Source organism: Ambystoma mexicanum, chromosome 11 (genome assembly GCF_040938575.1).
Source record: "Ambystoma mexicanum isolate Mex_15411 chromosome 11, UKY_AmexF1_1, whole genome shotgun sequence".
Classification (NCBI taxonomy): Eukaryota; Metazoa; Chordata; class Amphibia; order Caudata; family Ambystomatidae; genus Ambystoma; species Ambystoma mexicanum.
The window spans coordinates 837813436-837835123 of NC_090934.1; the positions used below are offsets into that span (position 1 = coordinate 837813436).

At 43.3% G+C, this 21688-nt stretch overlaps 1 protein-coding gene across 3 annotated transcripts in view; it reads left to right on the forward strand.

Moving 5' to 3' along the window:
* SAAL1 (serum amyloid A like 1) overlaps nt 1–21447 on the forward strand; it is an 887265-nt gene extending 865818 nt beyond the window's left edge. For all 3 annotated transcript variants that reach the window (XM_069623790.1, XM_069623789.1, XM_069623791.1), the window contains one exon: nt 21105–21447. In XM_069623790.1, coding sequence (XP_069479891.1) covers nt 21105–21197 — 93 coding nt within the window. In that variant the 3' untranslated portion in view covers nt 21198–21447. The remainder of the gene's footprint in view (nt 1–21104) is intronic.
* The last annotated feature ends 241 nt before the right edge of the window (nt 21448–21688 follow it).

The window sequence follows — 21688 nt, forward strand, 5'->3', positions numbered from 1 at the left end:
AAAAATATGTCTGCAATAACAGAATTGTATGCTTGAATCACCAAGTGCATAACACACAGTTGGAGCTCTCAAGTTTCCGTGAAAATGCTTAAGATGGGTCTCCATTCCTGTTTTTCTCTATTTGGATTTTGAGACTTCTAGTTTTTTCGTTCCCATTTGAAATTTAGCAAAACTATGAGTCCCAGAATTGCACGAAAATCAGAACTGGACACTTAAGAGTTCTTCACGCTGGGCTTAATGCTCATTTCATTTTTCATAGCACTCTAATATTAAAATGTTTATAACATTGAAACACATACTTATTTGGACAGCCTCATGATTTGGATGTGATAATAACATGGTTGCAACATCACTCTGTTGGATCTCGACATGCAGTTAAGGTTTCCTTTGCCATGTGGAATTTTATCCGGGTCAGTTGTTCCCAATACACAGACATGATGTGAGAAGAAAATATATATATTTCTTTTTATTATAGTGCGGCTTACTTAGTTCCATAGGGAACCCGAAAATTGAATTGTTTATGACCTTTGAATTGCAGGACGGATTTGGCTGATATTTTGCAAACAAATTTGTATTTGTTAAAAAATGAAAATGTTATTAAGAAAGCAAAAAAAAACACTGCATTAATTTTCCCTTTCTTTTTCCCTTGGAGAAAAAGTCAGTTTCTGCACAGTGCAGGGCAAAAACCGATGACTGGAATTGGACAAAATAAACAACTTGGGCACAAAGCATTAACTCGATTTCCCGTAAGGGGTTTGGGTTATTCCATTCAGTAGTTTTTAAAATATTTGACGGGGAAGGGGGATGCCCCCTTCTCAGCAAATTATAGCTATATCTCCCATGGTGCATTGCAACAGAGGCGGTTTTCACAAATAAAAATCTGACAATCATTATTTTTGCTCAATCCGAGAGATAACCGCGGCTATATTAGGATTAGCCAAAAAATGAAAAGCACTGGGGGGTGGGGAGGGGGTAGGATGAAAAAATAATTGGGCTGGAAGTGGGGTGGGGGTGTACCATGTGGAGGGGGGAGGTGTCTGGGGACCCAGTTACAGAAAAAAGATGTACTGCTTATCAAGGGAATACCGCAGTCATCTCGCAAGATAACTGCGGTTACAGCGAAAGACGCGCTTGGAAAGAAAATGCATCACACAAAACAAAAACAGAAAAGGAGTAAAGGGAGGTGGCCAGGGATCTAAAAAAAACAGCCGGGGGATGTGGGGGCGGGTGGGACCTCGGGAATGGTAAGGAGGCACATGGAGCGCCTGTGAGGATGAAAAAGACTTTTGCATTTTCGAGCAGAGAATGCAAAATTTGTTAAAATAAAAAAGGAAGACTTGTTCAAAGAAAGGTAGTGTTTTAAAAGATATTTTGGGTAAGGCCTAAGGCTGTGCTCACTGGCCAGGGACAAAGGCCCTGGCTAATGGGCCAGAACCAAACCTATAAGTGGAACATGAACAATGGCCATGGCGGAGGCAATGGCTAGTGAGCTCTAAAGAAAGTTATTGGTGGAACGTGTACAGTGGCGACAGCCAAGGGCTGTTTGCCATGGCTAGTGAGCGGGAAAGAAAGGTAGTGTTTTAAAAGATACGGTGGGCATGGCCAAAGGTCGTGTTCACTGGTCACGGCCTAAGGCCATGGTTAGTGGGCCTCAAGGAAATCACAGGTGGAACATGTACAGTGGCTCCAGCCAAAGGCAGTGGCCACTGGCCATGGTCGAAGTCCATGGCTAGTGGCCCGTAAAAAATGATAGTATAACAAAACCCTTGAAATTCACTGAAAAAAAAACTGAAGTTAAGGTGATTTGAAGGGTTTTGTTGCGTTAAATCTGATCACCTTAACTAATGTTGTTTTCGGTGAATATATATATATATATATATATATATATATATATATATATATATATATATATATATATATATATATGAAAATTCTATTGCTAATAACTTTTAACTTGTATAACAGATTTGGCTGGCATTTGCCAAACAAAAGGTTTGGCACAGAGCCCCCCAAACTGGAAATTATGGGACAGATTCATTAAAAAGTTATTTTTCCCATAGAGAAAAGCCAAAGTGCAAATTCCTCTGGAAGGGTATTGGACCAAATAAGAAACAACTTGGCCTTGCAGTATTTTAGTTTCAGGGACAGGTTTGGTGTTATTCTGTGGAATCGTTTTTCAAATATTTGGTGCCCCCTTCTCCAAAAATTAGAGCTATATCTCCCATGGTGCTTTCCAGCAGAGAGACTTTTCAGAAATGAAAAGACACCATTTTATTTATTTATTCATTTTGCTCGATGCGAGCGATTAGCACGGTAATACCGGGGGAATGCGAAAACGAAAAGTGAAAAAGAAAAGCTATTTGGAGGAGGGAAAATAATTAATTTGCGTCAGGGTTGACGTGCGGAGTGGGAAAGAGCACACATCATGTATAGCTGGGGTGATCTCGGGAGCCAGTCACAGTTTGGACGTTTTTGGGGGGAACACTAGAGTGAATCTCGCAAGATTACTGCAGTAATAAGCAAGACGTGCTCTGAAATGAAAATGCGTCACAAGAAGCAAAGACGGAAAGGGAGTAATGGGTGGGCCCTGGGAGGTAAAAATCAATTCAGGTGGGTTTGGGGCCTTGGAAAAAGGAAGGATAAACATGCCTGTGAGGACGTTTTAATTTGTTTGCCTTATTGCTGTAATTAGCGTGAGATTATCGCAAGATTACCGCATTAATTTCCGGGGTAATGGAAACTGAGGGGGAAAAGATAAACGGGGAGACATCTGTTGTAATCACATCTACTAGGAAGGGGGAAATGGGTCTTTGTGCCAGTGACCCTGGCCAGTGGGCTCAAAATAAACCTATTGGTGAAACATGTGTAGCAGCCACAGCCGAAGGCCATGGCAAGTGGGCTTGAAAGAAACCTGGTGTATTAAAAAATACAGTGGGCATGGCCAAAGGCCATGCTAACAGGCCAGGGCTGAAGGCCATTGCTAGTAGGCCCCAAGGAAAACTTTAAGTGGAACATGTACAGTGGCTCTAAAGAAACCTATTGGTGCAACATGTATAGTAGCTACGGATGAAGGCCATGGCTAGTGGCTCTTGAATAAAATATGGTATAACGAAACCCTTGAAAATCATTGAAAAAACTTTCATTTAGGGACAGTTAAGGTGACCAGATCTAATGCAACAAAACCCTTGAATTTCAGCGGATGTGAGAATTGATGATCATCTTAACTCATTGTACCTCCTGTTGCAAAGCCCACGAGCACATGCATAACCGGTGGGATTCAACATGTCAAAGAAAATTAGAAGCTGGCAAGGTAGGTCAGTGGGTGTATCCCTCACTTCTGTGATCTGTGTGTGATCGGCAGATCGTAGGGTCAAATCCCAGCAAGGTGCAACAGCCTTTCATTCTTCCAAGGTCGATAAATGAGTTCCAGCTCTGGTTGGGTGATATTGTATGTATATTTGTTGTATGTAAAGCACTTGGGCATAAGTGCTATATGAATAACACATCATTGGATCCTAGGGGGTCATCAATGAGGGGACATCGAGTTAAGATGATCATTACTTCCCACATCTGCTATATTTCAAGGGTTTTCCTGCGTTAAATCTTATCACCTTAACTGCCCCTTAAGTAAAGATTTGTTCAATGAATAAATAAATATATTATAGGGCGGCGGTCACCGTCCTATAGGTAAGGTGAGTCAGATTCCCATAGGAATCTTGAAAAAAATCTATTGATAATAACTTTTGATACGATTAACTGATTTGGACGAAATTCTGAAGTTAATTAGGGACACAGGTCCCACACCCCCAGCATGCAATGTTTGGTAAAGATTTGTTAAAGAATAGAAATGTTATTAAGAATACAAAAAAAATAAACATTAAAGTTGCAGCCTACTTCTCTTAGACAAACAAGGTCAATTTTTGCCGGGCCGCACAGTCCAAACCACTGGACGGATTTGGACCAGGCCTGAAACCACTTGGGCACGAAGCGTTTACTGGAGACCTTTTTGTGGTTTGGGGTTATTCCATGCAGTAGTTTTTGTAATTTTTGAAGAAGGGGGAGCCCCCTTCTCCAAAGTAGATGGCTATATTGCCGTAGTTCACCATACAATGAGCCTTAGCCCCATGAGCAGGTTCACTTAATGAGGAGAGAATGGATGAATACATTACTAAGGCCATTGATTAGTATTGCGTTGGTAGTACAATGCAGTATCCTGAAACTACAAGATATGTCTACACAATTGTTGTTTTATACACTTACAATAAAGTGAGTAAGCTTTGCAGCAAAAATATTGACCTGTCCGTGATTGTGGATCATGCCTTATTACACTGAGATTGATATATATCAAGAGTCTCTGACTTCTGTAGTCAATATGGCATGCAATCTATATAACTGATCTCATCGAAGTTTCGCCAAAGAAAGTCACTATTGTTATATACACTAGCACAACGATCCGCTACATGACATACTGTAACAACACACAACTATCCTCCAATGAGAACCCGGCATCCCGTAGGCTCTGGCAACAGGATCATGCGGGATGAAAGGCGGGAGCCACGTCGCTACGTGTGGTGCTGCATCGGCTAGAAACGCCGGGTCGCAGCCACACATTTCATCTCTTCTTTTACAGAAGGAGCTCACTATTAAAATATTATTAATAAATCATTTAAAACATAATGCCGTACGAACAGCATGGTGTGATTTCTTTCCATCCACAATTTTTTGTTATTTGGGCACTCTAACCAAGGACGCTCACAAAGCGCCACTTGGAGTCGCGTGCGTCGTGTCGCCTATCATCCCGAGTCTCTGATAACAGAGCACACTGCGACAGACGCCGGCTTCTCCGATCACGTAGAATAGAACTCCAACCTCAGAACAGCAGATACTCTCTCACAGGGAGACTTTCAGGATCACAGCACTTGTCATAATGTTGTGAAACCTAATTACTGATGGGGATCTTTTTGATCTTTACTTGACATAGCGCTCCTCAGCAATACACAGAAGCTGCACAGCAAGGTAGGTAGAATTACTCGCTTATGCTACATGCCATTATCATACTATTCTAAGATTCACAACACTGAGCAATAATTCTTCTGGTTGTTTTTAGAATTATGCCGCTTTGAGATCCAAACACGGACAATACCACAAGCCACATGGCAACACTATCAGGTATTAGCGAATTTTGCAATATGTATTATTACGGATAGATTAATTGCCACCTAAGTACTATAATAAGAGGGTTCTAACAAACTGTTGTCCGATTTTCTCCTTAATCTTCTGAACACACCATCAACTGCCGGGATGACAATGTCTCAACCCCCAGAAATAAGAGCCCGCCAGACACATTTCAAGACGCCCCTTCAGCAGGACCCAAACCAGTTTGATCTCTATGACCCCAAGGCAGATTCTGAGGATCAAGAGAACCTAGGGCAGTTAGATCATTATTTTGATGACGATGAAGAAGACGGCTTACCCTCTCCAGATCATGTAGAACCGCCAGTGGCAGATTCACCAGTTGACAACTAACCCCTAACCTCACACGGGCAGTAAACCCTTGAATTGAGAAAATGTTCCGCCCAGGCCAATCAGATCCCCTCTACATAAGAGGTCAATTAAAACCAGATTCACTGGTAGTTACCACGACAAGAAAGAGGGCAGGAACACCACTCGCTTCATCTGAACCACCCCCTGATACAGAGAGTAAGAAACTATACACTTAAGGAAAGGAAAGTGTCCACCTCTACAGCTTTTCAAACAAGAATTACCAACAACACCACTCTGCTGGCCAGTTGCACCTGCCACAAGTGAGAGGAAATAGCCACTTTAATGGCCTCGGCCCCAGAACCATAATAAATCTCGGCCTCTCGCAGTAGCAAAGGGTAAGGCTGCATCTGACAGTATCTTAAATTATTTAGATGCAGCTGACAACGCTGGCAGAATTATAGCAGAGGGCGCAATTATAAAGTGCCATGCATGGTTGCACCAGTCAAGATTCAAATTAGAGACATAGGCAACCCTATGCCGGTAGAGCCTAACATGCTTTTCGGCAAAGCAGCAGAGGATACATTAAAGAGTGCAAAGGAAGAGTATGACACTCTGAAGTCTCCGGGTAAACTCACCAATAAGCCTGTCATGATCTCAGCTTCCAAAAGGTCAGGGTTTTCCCAACTCCCTTGGAAGCAGATCCATAACCCAGGTTCCGAGGGCCAACCAGTCCCAATTGGGACCTTTTGGACCCAGTCCTGGCGCCAGTGGCACCAGGCTCATAAATATGTCCAGTCCCAGCGCTGGAAGCGCCGGGCTCATAATGCTTGGGTGGACTTACCTGCAGCAGACCATGCTGCTTACTTGCCTGCCAGTTGAGCCTCTGATCCTCTTCTGTTTGGAACTACTTTTCCTGTTGGGTGGGGCAGGAGCCACTCCCTAGGTTCAGAACACTGGAACTCTTCTGGAAAGCAGGAACTCTTTTCTTACCTAGGCGTGGCTGTGGAAGGAGACACCTAAGCACTACAGGAGGCTATTTAAACCACACCCGATGGATGAATCTTGCTTTGCGTTATTCTGCATCCTCTGCAGCAGAACGCTCATCGTGTCTTCTGCATCTGATCCTGGGCCTAAGGAAAAAGGCTTACCATCCTGAATCCAGTCTTCAGCAACACCTATAAAGACCAGAAAGAACAGGTTAGCATTACGGTCTTCAGTGACAGCGCTTCACTTACCTGATCCATCGGCTGTCATCAACGCCTCGCGCTGCATTCCGGCATCTGAAAGACAAAGGCTTACCTACTCTTCGTGCGCTCCGGAGGTCTTCGCACTGCATTCCGGCATCTGAAAGACAAAAGCTTACCAACTCTTCGCACGCTCCGGAGGCCTTCGGCGCTGCATCCCGCATCTGAAAGACAAAACAAGGTGCGTTTAAAGACATTGGGGAACTTTAATACTCACGTGCCATTACTCCTTTCCACATCTAACCCAGTGGGTATTCCGGCATCCTGCAGCCGCTCCGAACTTGTACCTGCAAAATAAAAAGACAGTTAGAGCGCATCGTGAAGCAGGCAACAAGCGCTTACTTAGTTGCTTCCAGGCGCTTCAATTCATCACACGGGCTCCATCTTCAACTCACTTCAGCCCGTCATCTGCCATCGCCAGAACCCTGCAAAACAAGAGACATCATTACTAAAGACTTTTAAAGACATTAGAATTACTCGAAACTTACCGTTCGTGCAGTAAACGACGGACAGCAGTCCTCTGAAGTCAAGAGGCCTGCTCCCCTTATCCAGTGAAGAAACTGGTTACAGCACCCTGCCCCGAGGCAGATGGAGAGCACGGCGTTCACTTACCTAAGGTGAGAGCGTTGACCTTTGGGGTTCTACAGGAGAAGAGAAAGGGAAGAAGAGCGAGACATTCAATAACCCAGTTCATTAATCCCATATTTTCTATCTGCAGACATCTTACCCTTCGAGTCAGACATACAGTGCACAGAGGTCCAGCCCAAAGAGTCAGCCGTGTGTTACACATCACCTTTGAAGATACGGTATACGCCCAGTCAAGACCAGCGCCTCTACGGGAATCAGGTGAGCGTTACAAAGCCCTCGTCCAAAGGGGTCGGAAATCATTTTTGTCGTTTCAGGGGCCAACATTTGCAGAGAGGATCTGGATACAACCAAGGTCAGGACTCATCCTGGGGTTCCAATCAAGAATAATCATCTCAAGGTTTACAGAGGGGCCAGCGAAGATTTCGCAGCTGGGGCAGATGCTCCTCTACTAGGGGTGGGTCCACACCCCCAAAGCAATGACCTCCCGCTTCAGATACCCTCCCATGTCACTCCATTAGGAGGACGGATAACACACTTCACCCACACATGGAAGGGAATCACCTCGGACAAGTGGGTGCCTTCTTCCGTAGCAGGCGGTTTTGGCATAGAACTACTGCTGCAACCCTCCTTCCACCGTCAGTGACAAAGAGCCACCACAAGGGAGGAATGGCACATACTCCTGGATGACGCGCTGCTGTTAAAGGACGCCGTTGAAATCATCCCGGCGAACCAGGTAAACAAGTGTATTTATTCAACGTGCTTCCTTGTGCCCAAAACAGATCCGACAATGTGCCCTGTATTAGACCTGCGCCCTTCAAACACCTTTGTCAAGCCACAAAAATTCTGCATGACAACGCTGCAAAAGTAATCCCACTGCTAAAGCAGGGGGACTACATGGCATCCTTGGATATGAAAGATGCCTATTTTCATATTTCGGCATAGCTTCAGCTCTAAGGGTATTCACCAAGGTACTGGCGGTGGTGGCAGCGCACCTGCTCAGGGAAGCAATACCAGAGTACCCTTACTTGGACGACTGGCTGATCACAGGAGAAATTTGGGAAAACACAAATTTGCAAGCAAAATACACAAAGAACAATCCATTTTCTTTTTCAATTGGGCTTCTCGATAAATGAGAAAAAATCAAACCTCCTACCAAACAAGACAAAACAGTACTTAGGAGCTGTCATAAAAACAGAAGAAGGGCTAGTCTTTCTATCAAAGGAAAGACTCTAGAACATACTGCTGCAAATACCTCAGTATCAAGCTGGTCAGCAGATAAGTGTGTGCAAAGCGATGAGTTTGCTCGGCATGATGGCATCTTGCATTTACCTGGTGCCACACTCACAATTGCGCATGCGCACAATGCAGGAGTGGTTGGCGAAACAGTGGTCTCAGGCAAGTGGTCAATGGGACGATCTAGTGGCCGTTTCGCCAACACTAGTACAAGCCTTACGCTGGTGGACAAAGGAGAACGTGTTGAAGGTAAAACCCATCCACGACCCGGCGGTGCAAGCGGTAGTTACAACAGACGCATCACTCTCCGGATAGGGGGCCCATCACCATCATCTCACAGCACATGGTCTGTCGACTCGCATCACAGCACAGAACCATATCAACCTGCTGGAACTTCTAGCAATATTCAAAGCTCTCCAAGTCTTCGAAGCACACCTAACAAATCAGTCGATACAAGTTCTCACAGACAACACCACTGCAATGTTCTTTATCAACAAGCAGGGGGGGGGGCACACATTCTCCAAATTTGTCAAAGCTAGCACAGAAAATATGGAAGTAGGCGCTCAAATGGGGAATGTTCCCGACTTCCCAACATGTTCCAGGGGAACTCAACACCCTAGCAGACTCATTAAGCAGAGATCCTCTACCAGAAAATCACGAGTGGCGACTCGACCGAGATGTCGTACACCACATTTTCTCACAGTGAGGTTTCCCCACTAGACTTGTTCGCCACAAGAGAAAAAAAGCAATGCCCAGACTTCGCATCCAGGTTTCCCCAACAAGACTCCAAGGGGATCGCCCTATGGATGAGTTAGTCAAGGAAATTTGCCTACGCTTTTCCCCCAGCTCCACTTATGAACAGGGTGGTGAACAAAATTCACAAAGAATAAATGACGCTGATCCTAGTTGCTCCCATGTGTGCGAGACAACCTTGGTATCCACATCTGCACAAACTGGCGATTTGCGATCCGATCAGGCTCCCGTGCTAGACCAACCTGCTTTGGACATCTTAACTTACCTCAAAGGTGTATGGATATCCTCAAGGAGGCACGTAAACCAAACACTAGACACTGTTATTTTGACAATCAAAACAAATAAACCGATACATCTTCACTACATGCTCCACTTATTAGACTCATGGTTAGTATTTAACTCCATAAAGGTTCACCTGGTGGTGCTATCCCCATACACCACCTCTCAAAGTAAACTTTCATGGTGGAAGGTACCTGTCATTAAGGCATTCATGGAGGGATGTAAAGAGACTCCACCCTCTTATATCAAACCCACTGCCAGGCTAGGACCTCAATGTAGTACTTACAAAACTCATGGGAGCCGCCTTTGAGCCTATGCATAGGTCAATCCTTAAACATCTCATGTATAAAACGGCTTTCTTGGTGGCAATCACCTCCATAAGGAGAGTCAGCGAACTTCAAGCATTGTCAGTGCAAGAAAGTTCATTTCAAAATTCCACGTAAACCAATCCATTGACATCCAACAAGCTCAGCTGAGAAAAAATTCCATACACTAGATGTAAGGAGGGTGGTCCTCTACTATGTAAACATGACCAGACCGCTCAGGAAAACAGACCAACTGTTTGTCTCCGTACCTCCTGGCGTACCTCACATCTCCAAGAATGCCATCTCAAGATGGATAGTCGGATGCATACAGCTCTGCTAATCTGCAAAACGCTGCCTTTCACACCAAGAGATCACTACACAAGGGGTACAGGACCTACTCTGGTCTTTATCGCAAACGTCCCGCTGGACGCCATTTGCAAAGCAGCTACATGGAGCTCAGTACACACTTTCCCTCACCACTATTGCATTGTCAAATAGTCTAAAGCAAATACTTAGGTGGGACAAACGGTTCTAAAACATCTATTCACTGCTGGACCTTCTTACAACCCACCACCTTCTTTTAACACTGCTTGCTAATCTATGCATGGCATGTGATCTAAGCAGATTCCACAAGCCTCAAAAGGGATACATTACTCACTGTAATCGTATTTCTGATGCTTGTATCTGCTTAGATTCACATGCGCCCACCCTTCCTCCCCTTGGAGTAGAAGGTGCATAGATGTTTTTTTCTGAGCATCATTGCGCTTTATCTGATACATATCTGCTTTAATACACCTGTACTCATCACACTACACTTCATGCAACCTCATGTCAGAAACAAAACAATCTGAGGGACTTCGACACGTGATGGCAATGGGTACGGTGGACGTCACACTAGGCATAGTATTACTGGCACGCGCTGTTGACGTCCCTTTTCGAGTTTCGAAAACAATTGTAATACTCTGCAGTTTCCACTAGATGTTGGCCTATGCATAGCATGTCAATCTAAGCAGATACAAGCTTCGGAAATATGATTACAGTGAGTAATGTATCCCATATATACTCGCTGGAAGTTCACCTCCAATTCCAAGATACACCAGCAAGGCATTGTGGGTATGTGTTAGGGAGAATTCTCATAAATGTGCTAATTCCCTTCACCTTAGAGACCCCCAGCAACTTTGCTGGATTTTGAGGACTTGATTTTTTTTTTACCTGGAAAGAGTGTGAGCCTTTTTTCCCACACTTTCATGTATTTTGATGTGTGTTTTACATTTGTGTTCTTTGACTTTGGAGTTTTAAGATAACTCCATAGGCATCTTTTCATGTGTGTTACACAGCACCCTCAGTGCAGTGACACAGGAATGTCTTTTTAGACTTCCCAAAGGTTTGAATACCTTCTCTGGGATAAACTACTGTTTCCCTGAGAATGTAAAGTGAAATTGACTTTACTTGTTTTTCCAAATTCTTAGACCCAGCACACACCATTTTACAATGGAATGCTGGAGGGATTACATAGTATCCCCTGTGTCTAAATACTCATGTAGCAGTCAAATGCTACCCTTTCGTATTGAAAAGGGTGGTGGCAGTGGTTTTACAATGAACTACCATGATTTTCCCGACCGCGAACACCGGTAGCTATAAATCACAGGAGCCATGTTTTTCAAGCCTTAAGCCCCTTTGTTTAAACAGGTCCCGGTCTTCCTTTTTTGCCGTTTCCTTTTGGAAAGGTCCTTCTAGAGTTGCTTTCTGCGTGCCAAACCAGGTTTGGGCCCTTTGTTCGTGTGCCTTTGGCGTCTCAGTGTCTGGGGTGGGCAGGAAGTGAGGGAGGTGCCCGAAACTCCCTGTGCTTAGTCTCCTAGGACACCCAAATGCACTCTGGCGTGATTGGCTGGCTGGCTGACTGCCCGGCAAGGACAGCCACCCTGCTGGGTGAGTGACAGCTAGGCTGGAATGAATGGGAGAAAACTGTTTAAAAGGCAAGTCTCCGGGACTGGAAGGCAGAGTCGACCACTAGAACGAAAGAACCGAAGACGAGCTGGAAGAGGACGGCTGCTGCAACTCCTGGACCGTTGGTTTGCCCGGTGAAGCCCTGCTTCAGGTCCGAATTGCCAAACTCCATTCGATAGAGAAGCTCCTTCAAGAAAGGCTTCTTCCTTTGAGTTGGTGGGACCAATCAACTCATAAGACACCTGAATACCATTCTCAAGGCTGGTTAGGATTAACCAGGTAGAGGGACACCAGCTTATGCTCTTGAATTTACAACTACTGGAACTGAAGTGACTCCATTTTGGTTGCTTTCTTCAACGATCCTGTGCAGTGCAGGAGTCCCCCGACATCCTCCCTCTTTTCCCCACGACTGAGGCTCAGGAACAGCGAGATCTGCAGGACCTGCCAGGAACCACGACTTCAGCAGCATTTGTTTCTTCATACAAAGGTACTGTGTCAACCCGATTGAGAGAACGCCACTCTTGCGGTGAAGGTTCGTGAAACTTTCCCAACTTGCAGGCATAATCAGCTTGTGACACGACATATGATTCTTCTTCGCCTAAACTACTTCTAAGAACTTTCGCAAAGACTTGACAGTTTTATACCAGAACTGCTCTTTCCTATCCAGAACACTAGCCCTTGACTTTGGCTTGGCCTATTGAGTTGAATTGAACTCCTCTGGTGAACTGAAACTATTTGCACTGTCTAAAAAGTTTATCTGATCTATTTTTCTTACCGTGTGCCTTTTGCTCCTTTTGAAGTACTGAACTGCTATTTGGCTCCTATTTCAGGGGACCTCAAATTGTCTCAAAACCGTAGAATTGTGTATTGAAGTGTGTTGGTTTATAATATTAAGTTGCCTTCTCCTAGTGAAATGTTTTCTAAATGATTGTGTAATAAATTTGTTTTTACCAAAAAACCTTGAGTGTAAGTGATTACTTGAACCTCTGTGATTGAATTTCCTTTGTGTAACTACTTGTACTGCTCACATTCACTCTTGAGCTAAGCCTGGCTGCTCTGCTCGCTACCAAAAAAAACGGTGTGGTACAGACTTATACCAAAGGTTGGTCTGACTAACACCTGTAGTCCTAATTGTGTGTAGTGGTCCTAGGGGGTACCGCCTGCAATTCTGCCGAACAGTATGCAAATTAGCCCAAATGCTACACTTTTTCTCCAGGAAATTCTTTGTCTCAGAGGGCAGTGCTATTTTATACACAGTTTAATCAACATGAGATATGTTGGCACTTTCCAGAAGACCCAAAGATTTTCTGTTTGTATGCAGAGAGATAACAAGGCTGCACAAGAATGGTTGCTTGATATGCTAAACTGACACATTTCAACCTAAACCTGGCTTCAAAGAGAAGCCAATGCAATCCAGAAAGCATGGGGGTGGGGGAGTGGATAACTTTTATTGCCCCCACTTCCAACTGGGCACCTGAGTTAAAATCTTGATTTTAGTGGCCTCAAAATGCACACTCATATCAAGATAGCAAAACATTGAGACCATTGATCTGGAATGTCATTTTACCTCATCAATATATGAAAACACGAATAACTGATGTGTCAACCGAAATAAGTAGTCTAATGCATCTGGTGAGAGCCATCTGGAACTGGTCTATTTTTGTTTTCATTGTCACATCTACCCTCAGAGATTACATGGGGTGGAGAAGGAAGTCCAAAGATCCGGTGGCAGGTACAAGGGTTGATGAAATACCATTCTTGGTTAAGATGGATAGCCAATATTGGACTGCACTGCTAACATCATCCCTTTGCAGAGTAGTAAAGGAACTTGGTTGGATGGATTAAACTTTAAGCTTCAAACAAATATCCATGGCTCAATCACTGCGGGGCACATTCTCGAGCAGTAGATATCCTCTTCTTTTAACAACTTAAGACATAACTAGGTGTCATCAATAAACTCTCCCAGCAGCTCCGTATATAGGTTGAACAAACTTGTGCCAAGTGCGGAGTGCACCCAATATCAGAGGGGGATCTGGATGACTCCATATGTATAGTGTAATATCTGCCAAAATGGAATGGGGATCACTTGAGTGCCCTTCCCACTTTGCCTCTGCTGGAAGAGAAAATAGCCAGGAAAGACTCATTTTACACAATATTGAAACCGCAGCGAGATCACGCTGCATGAGTAAACTGACATCCCGCCCAGTCGCCTGGGGGGTGTCTTCCATCTAACTGTTAAACCACACATTGAACCTCCAATTGGTAGGGAAACGAAAGGTTCTACTGATCAATATGGGATTGAAGTTCCAAAGAGAAATCTTTCAAGGTTCCTATATTCGAAGGGCAGACGGTTGATTTGACAGAAGTACAGCTGGCTTCAGGTGACTGTTTTCAGGAGGGAAACATTTTGTCCTTTATCAAATCCAAGAAAACTCCGTACCACAAGAAAAGGATGCATAAAGTACCTGCTATAGCATTACCAATGCCACAGCAGTATGCTCCTTTTAACAACAAGCAGTTATAGCTTCACCGGTGTATGAACTGTTTTTTTTACGATTAACTTATTGGGGTAAACTTAAATAATGGAACCTGGGAAAAAATGTCCAATAAAGGGAGATCCCAAAGAAAATATAACACTGCCATTACTTACTACATTGGAGTCTGAAGTTCCTGTTGAATCTGAGCTAATGTTGCAATTAAGGAAAGTATTGATAGCAATACGCTTCTCTCTATAGGTGAAAAACATAAGTTAGTGCTACTAGTAAAGGGAACTAGTAGTTCCAAAAGAGACAGTAAACTACAAAGGATGTATTTGTAAATAAAGGTGGTTTTATACAGTAAAGGAGCTCCTCCTTTATGTCTTGAGGTTCTATCTATAGAATATGGCGGTGCAAACATTTAATCAAAACATATGGAACATACATTTGAAAAACAAGTCTCAGTTAAAAACAGAAACTCTAAATGGGTAGTACTCACCAAATCTGATCAATGTGCAGCACACTGACAGTTCAGCCATATTGTGGTGGAGAGGGGGCTCAGACTATTTGAGTTGAAAGATTTAACATGCAGTGTGCATGCTGTGTGTTAGGTGTCTACAGTACCTACCCAGATTCTTGAATTCACTGCTATTCAGGCTGCTTTCTATTAATCCTGCGGATCCTTGCTTGGAGTTTGTCTTCACTACCCAATATCCACCACCAGGAGGCAGAGCGGATCTTCAAAATACCCACACCGGTGCGGAGCACGCACAGTGTGCTTGCTGTGTGTTGGGTGCGTCCTGAAGTCAACAGAAGAGTATTACTACAGACAGTTGCCACAGACCCCAGGTAAAGGACTGCACACTAGAGACAGTGAGTGTGCATTCTGTTATTACTCTCCCTCTGGTCTTTGGAACGATGTATGAGCTCCATAGTGGGGGAGTAGGGAATGTACCGCCCTCAGTACTGATCTCTGATGAGTTGTTGGCAGCGATTGCTCTACCTTTTCCCCCTTGCCTGATCGAGAGTGGCCCCCTGTTGATTGAATCCGGCGCATCCGTGGAAAGTGAAGAAAACCTCGAAGAATCGCAATGACTGCCAAAATCTGATTGTCTTTCTTTCTGCCACCCATTGCTTCTACCAGCTGTGCCCCAAGCTCTGGTGACTTCGAACGAGAGGGACTTAAAATTCCAACATGTACCCTCAAAATCGCCATCAGATGTTCCTTCGAAGCCGCTGGAAAGCCGGGCAGTCTACTTTTCTTTTCAAAATGATGTGTCAGTAAACTGCTCTATGGCAGATACGCCACCTGACATGTCACCCCAGTTTGCTTCTATGGAACACGGTGTGCAGGGTGCTTCAGGTACTGACTTCTTTGCTTCCTCCACAGCACCATCTCAAACTCCTTTGCTGCCACAACATTTATCAGTGATGATGCGCAAAATGGAGGATGGGACATGCAAGGAACGAGATGGTTTGTTTCAGGAAATAGATCGGGTCTTGTGCATTTTATTCTCACAATACGAGGGGATACAGAGAGAAGCCAAATCTAATACTGTCCTCCTCGAGTCTTTGCTGTTTAAATTTGACCATGTTAATAGACATGCAGCAGCCATTGAGTTCTTGTTTACACACAAAACTGGCTTAATAGAATAGCGACCAGTATCGTCTATGGAAGCTGTGAGGTCACCTGCTAAATTGACCAAAGCCTCAGTGAGGGCGTATGCTCTTGGTGGTGTGAACCAAACTAAGTTGACCTCTACAACTGTTTCAACCTCTGGCTTGATTGACCACAATGAGCATGCTGAGAGGCAATTGAAAGCAACCTCTGGCTTGATTGACCACAATGAGCAGACTGAGAGGCAATTGAAAGCAACAGAACTGGCCCAGGAGACAGCGTCACAGCAGTTTACAGATCCTTATGACTCAATTACCAAGCAGGTTCACTTCTCCACCATAAATGCCACATCATATCACCAGATGTCATCATTCAGGAAGTTTCAGCTGATGACTCGGTGGAGGAAATTTTAAGCATGGCTCTGATTAAAAACTGTACCCAGGGAAAATTGCTGGGTAGTAAAAGATTGCAGTCGGCACTGATGACGAAATCTAAAAACCTGCCAGCTAAATTTTAAAAAATGCATGGTGCACGAAGCTTCATCAAATCATTATTTACACAGACAGCAGTTAAGACAGCACTATCTTAGATGGACTGGGTGGGAGTGAAGGGTTCCAGTTCTTGATGCTACTCATCCCCTAAAATCCACAGCAGGCTGTATGCAAAGTCAGGGGTCTGGGGCAGCTTCACGGGCAGTAGTGGGCTCACATGCTTACCCAGTATCAGCTTTGGCTGCCAACTGTTCTCCGGTGACGGGGCTGTATACGCCATCATTACAACCTATGCCCAATTCTTTGGAACAAGTTCAAGGCACGGTACAAGGGACCCTGCTAACAGTCCTGCTAAAGCCACAAAAAGGTAATTTATTCACCAGTGGTCCTGTGACATCATTGCAGGAGTGTATGCCCTTGAGGACCAATGGGCTTGCGTAATCTTTATTCAACAAAACAACAAAAGCCTCAAGAGGAGTCATTTGCGGTGTTTATTGAAAGTGTAATCCCAGAAACCCGCTCTTCAATTCTGACTCGTACAAATATATTGTCACTGCTGCAAGAGACACCCTCGTTGAGTGGTATCAAATTCGGGTGATGTGGTGAGAGTGCTTTTTCTGGATTGAGAAAGACTTGATGAAGTTGTGATCTTTCTCAAATCTAAATTAGTAATGGACACTCTTTCGAAAGGACGTGACAAACTGCGATGACAAGGCTATGACCTGCTGCCTTATAACACTAAAATTGGGCAGGGGAGGGCGCAGAGTTATGGACTTCAACAGGGTTCCGGAGGAAAGTATCACTTGCATAATGGGCAAAGTATTGTTGAAGATCAGGTTTTAGCTTTAAAAAGGAAGGATTGGTCGTGGCTCATTCCTCAGACTTTGGCTTAGGCTCTTGGACAGCACTTCTGTGAATTAGGGGCTACTGTTGTGGCCAAAGATGCATTGCCTGACAGTTTTTCAATGCTTTCATTTAATTTGACGGGCCACGCTAATTTATTTAACAAGGTTTCCTTGTCCAGTTTGCTTAGACAACACACAGTTCTTACTCTTCAGGAAACATGGGTTAAGGTGCAGCCTGCATTGATGATTGAGGTGATCCAGCAAATTGCTGGCCAGGGAACAAGCGGCCGCCCTTATAGTGTTTTGTTAACCATGGTTAAACTTTCCCTGTATGCTAAGGTTGTGGCCCGATATGATGTTGCCTTTGGAGTATTGGCAACTCATATTAGAATGTTATGCAAGGTGCAGGTGAACATCTTGGTGATAAATGTTTACTGGCAGAAGGGCATGGCGGAATTAGCTAAAGTGAGCAAATCCATTTAATTGTGTCTAGCTGAATGGTATAATTCCATACCCTCCGGACATATTTTGGTGGCAGGAGATTTAAATTCAGAGTGCATCTCCACGGTGTACGTGAGTCAACTCTCTAAAATGAAAACTGAATACAAAAGCGGGAATGGTAAGGTATGGGTCTATGTCCTTTAAACGGTGCAGTTGTAGGAGACATCCCACCCTCCGGGACGTGGTCTAACAGCTGTAGTGCCTCTACTATTGATTATATTTTTGTGGGATCGTGGTTGCTGGAAAATTGTTCTCATTTTGAAATTAATAAACCGAGTGTAGTGATCACTCCTGCTGAAAGTTTATTTTGACACAATGATAATCATACCAACACATACCACTGGAATGGCTGGTGGCAGGGCAGTCACACTGAATATTCAGGGAAATCACCTTAATTGGACTCTACATATGCTGGTTATGGTCAACCAAACACTTGTTGGAGTGATGGAAAAGAAGTCTGTTCAGCAAATGCAAACTGACTTTCAGGTTGATAACTTTGGGTGCTTTCTTACCAGCGTAATTGGCCCCAGTGTTCCCAGGACTGGTAAAGGAGCTTCTCGCTCAACCTCCTATCTGCATACATACAATAGGATGTTAGTTCTTAGAAGAAGACAGCTGAGATGTGCGATAAGGCATATTAAAAATGACCCTTTAGTCCTGGAACCCGAAAAAGCCATCCAAAAAAAGAAAGTAGAACTGGGGTATTAAGAATTGGCTGCATGGGTCTAGAGCCCATTGCTTACAAGTGTATGCAGAAAATAAGTTCGATGCATTAGTAGACAAGAATTCTTGAGCCTTCTGGTCATTAATAAATGCCCCTGGGAAGGAACAGGTGGAGAGATTGGTTAATGCGGTTACAGAAGAGGACTGGCTCCTTCACTTCGAGTCATTGTATGCCTCGCCTGCCTTTTCATACACATCTGGGATGGTGAATGAAGTTCTTCAGGAGTTACCTTTTGACTTTTCTATCTCACAAGCTAAACTTATTGACCTAATCGTCTCTATCAGTAATTTGCGAACCCCAGGCACAAATGGGCTCATAAATCAACTTTTTAAAACAAATCTGATATGTTGGACAGAAATTCTGAATATTCTGTTTGCAGACATCATTGAGCGGGAGCAATTTCCGCCCACTTGGGATGGAGCTCAATATTATCCACCTATATAAGATGGGGAATAGGTCACAACTAAGCAATTATCACCCAATTGCCATCCTCAATGCAGACTAAAAAATCTTCATATCTTCTACTAGAACATCTGGAAACCTGAGCCAATAGCCAGAATGTAATATCAAAATGGCAAACCGGCTTCAGGAAGGGGATGGGCACCCAACTGAATGGCTTATTACTTCGTTGTATTCAGGGTCAAGTTTAGTCAAAAGAGGGGAATCCTGTGTTTCTTGCCTCCATTGATTTGGCGGCAGCCTTTCATGTTTGATCGCACCTTGCTGTGGTGTAAGTTACAGAAATGGGGTATTCCGTAAGGTCTGCTGAGACTTTTGGTTGTGCTGTATACCAACTCGACCATTCAAGTTTGCCCTAATCATCAAGGTACGTTGTGTCGCCCCAGTTTAAAATATACAGAGGCGTAAGGCAGGGGTGCGTGTTAGCCCCCTTCCTCTACAACGGTAATATATGGCCGATTTAGAGCAATATTTGTTGTGGTTGGCTTTGGCAACAACAAACATCTGGAATATTAGGCCTGTGTGGTCTGGTTATCCAGACAACTACATTATTTTTGACAATATACCAATTGGCCTTCAGAGACTGCTGAATGGTTTTTCAGCTTTTGTCAAAAGCAAACTCCTTGACTATTAACTTTTGCATGACTAAGGTTATGCAGCTTGCGAATATCAGAAAGCAAGTTACATTTAAGTGGCATGTAGAGTCTGGTGGAGAGGATTGACTTTTTTATATCTGGGTTGCAAGATTACTTCTAAACCTTCCGTTAGCTTAATTCGATCATGGCTGCATACTAAAGCAACTCATTTAGCAAACCAACTTTGTAGGGTGGATTCCAAATTTGCCATGTAAACGGTTTTAGGAAGGTAAAGCTGTACCAAAACTATTATATGGAATAGAAATATATACGATCCAGTCATGCTATAGTATCTTCCGATCCTTGAAGCCTTCATGTGGAGAAGAGTCCTTCGCCTCCCACCTTCTAAGCTTAATTCAGTTGTTCGGTATGAACTGCGCATTGTCTCTCTTAAAGCAAGAATTTTTTGTTGGCGATACCTATCTCTGCATGGTAAAATGCTAATGCCAATACCACTATGGTGTAATTTTTGGCCTGCATGTAATTATGAGGGCCTTCATGCTGTGTGTGAAATATGTGGGATTGCCCTGTTATTGAAGAAGATGGGATGTACAGAATGTGATCTGGTCAGCAATCCCGATAAAGTGAAGAAGTCATTATTTGCTTTGGATTGGACGAAAACTGTAACGGAATTCCATGCTTATTGCTCTTTAAGGCGTTTGAAATATGATCATGAAAAGCAAAGAATTCTGGCCCATATTTATTGATTTACTCCAGTAGATCTACACGTTCCACATTTGAGATTCCGTTTACATCTGCTACGCACAAAGGAAACCTTGTTGAGATATGGTCTCGTCGATGCGTATGCTGTTATCTGTAGATATTGTAAACGGAAAGAAGAAAGAGAAACAGCCAGGCATTTGCTGCTGTCGTGTGTAGCTTTGGAACAGATATGGGCAAGAGCTTTTCAGAAATTTAGTAAGGATAAAATTTTAGGAGGTGATCAGATGTGGAATTACTGTTTCAGTCTCATCTACATCAATTGTAAATGTGGTCATTACATTGTTTGATTCATTATCTATTGAGAATTTTTTTTTGAGATTATTTTACTACTGATGTGTATGATTTGATCGGTAGGATTTTGTTCCTTGATTTTCTTTTCTAGTTTTTACTTTTTTTTTTTACCTAAATCTTTATTGCTCAATGAATGTTTTATAAGGTTGTGTATTGCTTATAAATGTTTATTGGAAAGTTTGCTTGTTAAAGGTTGAATTGAGTTTTAACCAATAAACAAAAGGAAAGATTTAGCCCTCTGTTTTCAAGCCAAAATTTGAATTGCCTTCAATGTGCCTCTTTGAGTATCCTGGTTGGTACATAGGTAACCAGCACACACATTTCGACAACACTGCAATTGGCAATGCAATAAGGGCACAACATGTTTTAACATATTGAAATGCACTTTGAAATTCTTACATAACATTTTTTAAATTATGAAAAATTACTAAATGTTCTGAATTTTAAAAAACACACTTCAGCCAAGACTGGATGTTTGTCTTACCTTTGTTTTTTCTTTAATTATAGGTGGTGAGTTTTGTAACTGTTCTTCATGAAGCGGACCAAAAACTTGCAAAGGCTTTGGAAATAAATTGTCCTAGTTTGAGAGACCATACATAGTAACCTATATTGATTATATTTCTTTCGCAAGGGGGGTGCATTCCAGTTTGTGGTTCTAGCCAGAAGTCTTGTGAAAGTAGCCTGAAGAGATTGCCATGTGCATGCAGAAGCCACTAGCCACAAGAAACGCTGGTATTCCCGAATACATATGTATATCGGAATCTTCCTGTTTTTATCAGTCGCATTACTTCATGAAGTACACATGAAAAATGTGTAAAATAATAAAATGTTACTTCCTGTAACTATATAAGGGTGTTTGAGATGTCACTTTTCTTGATTATCTATTGTCAGACTATTTCCATTTTACTAGTGTGTTGCAGGTTTCAGGCATTTCCTCTCTAGTGTTTATCTCCCTATTATCAAACATCCTGGAATGCGTTGATTCACAACTTGATGCAGTGGACACCATTTCACTGTAGAATTTGAAATGTCTGTGGAGACTTCATTCAGACACAGCTGGGATGTTATTTTTCCATTATGCCTGCCACTGC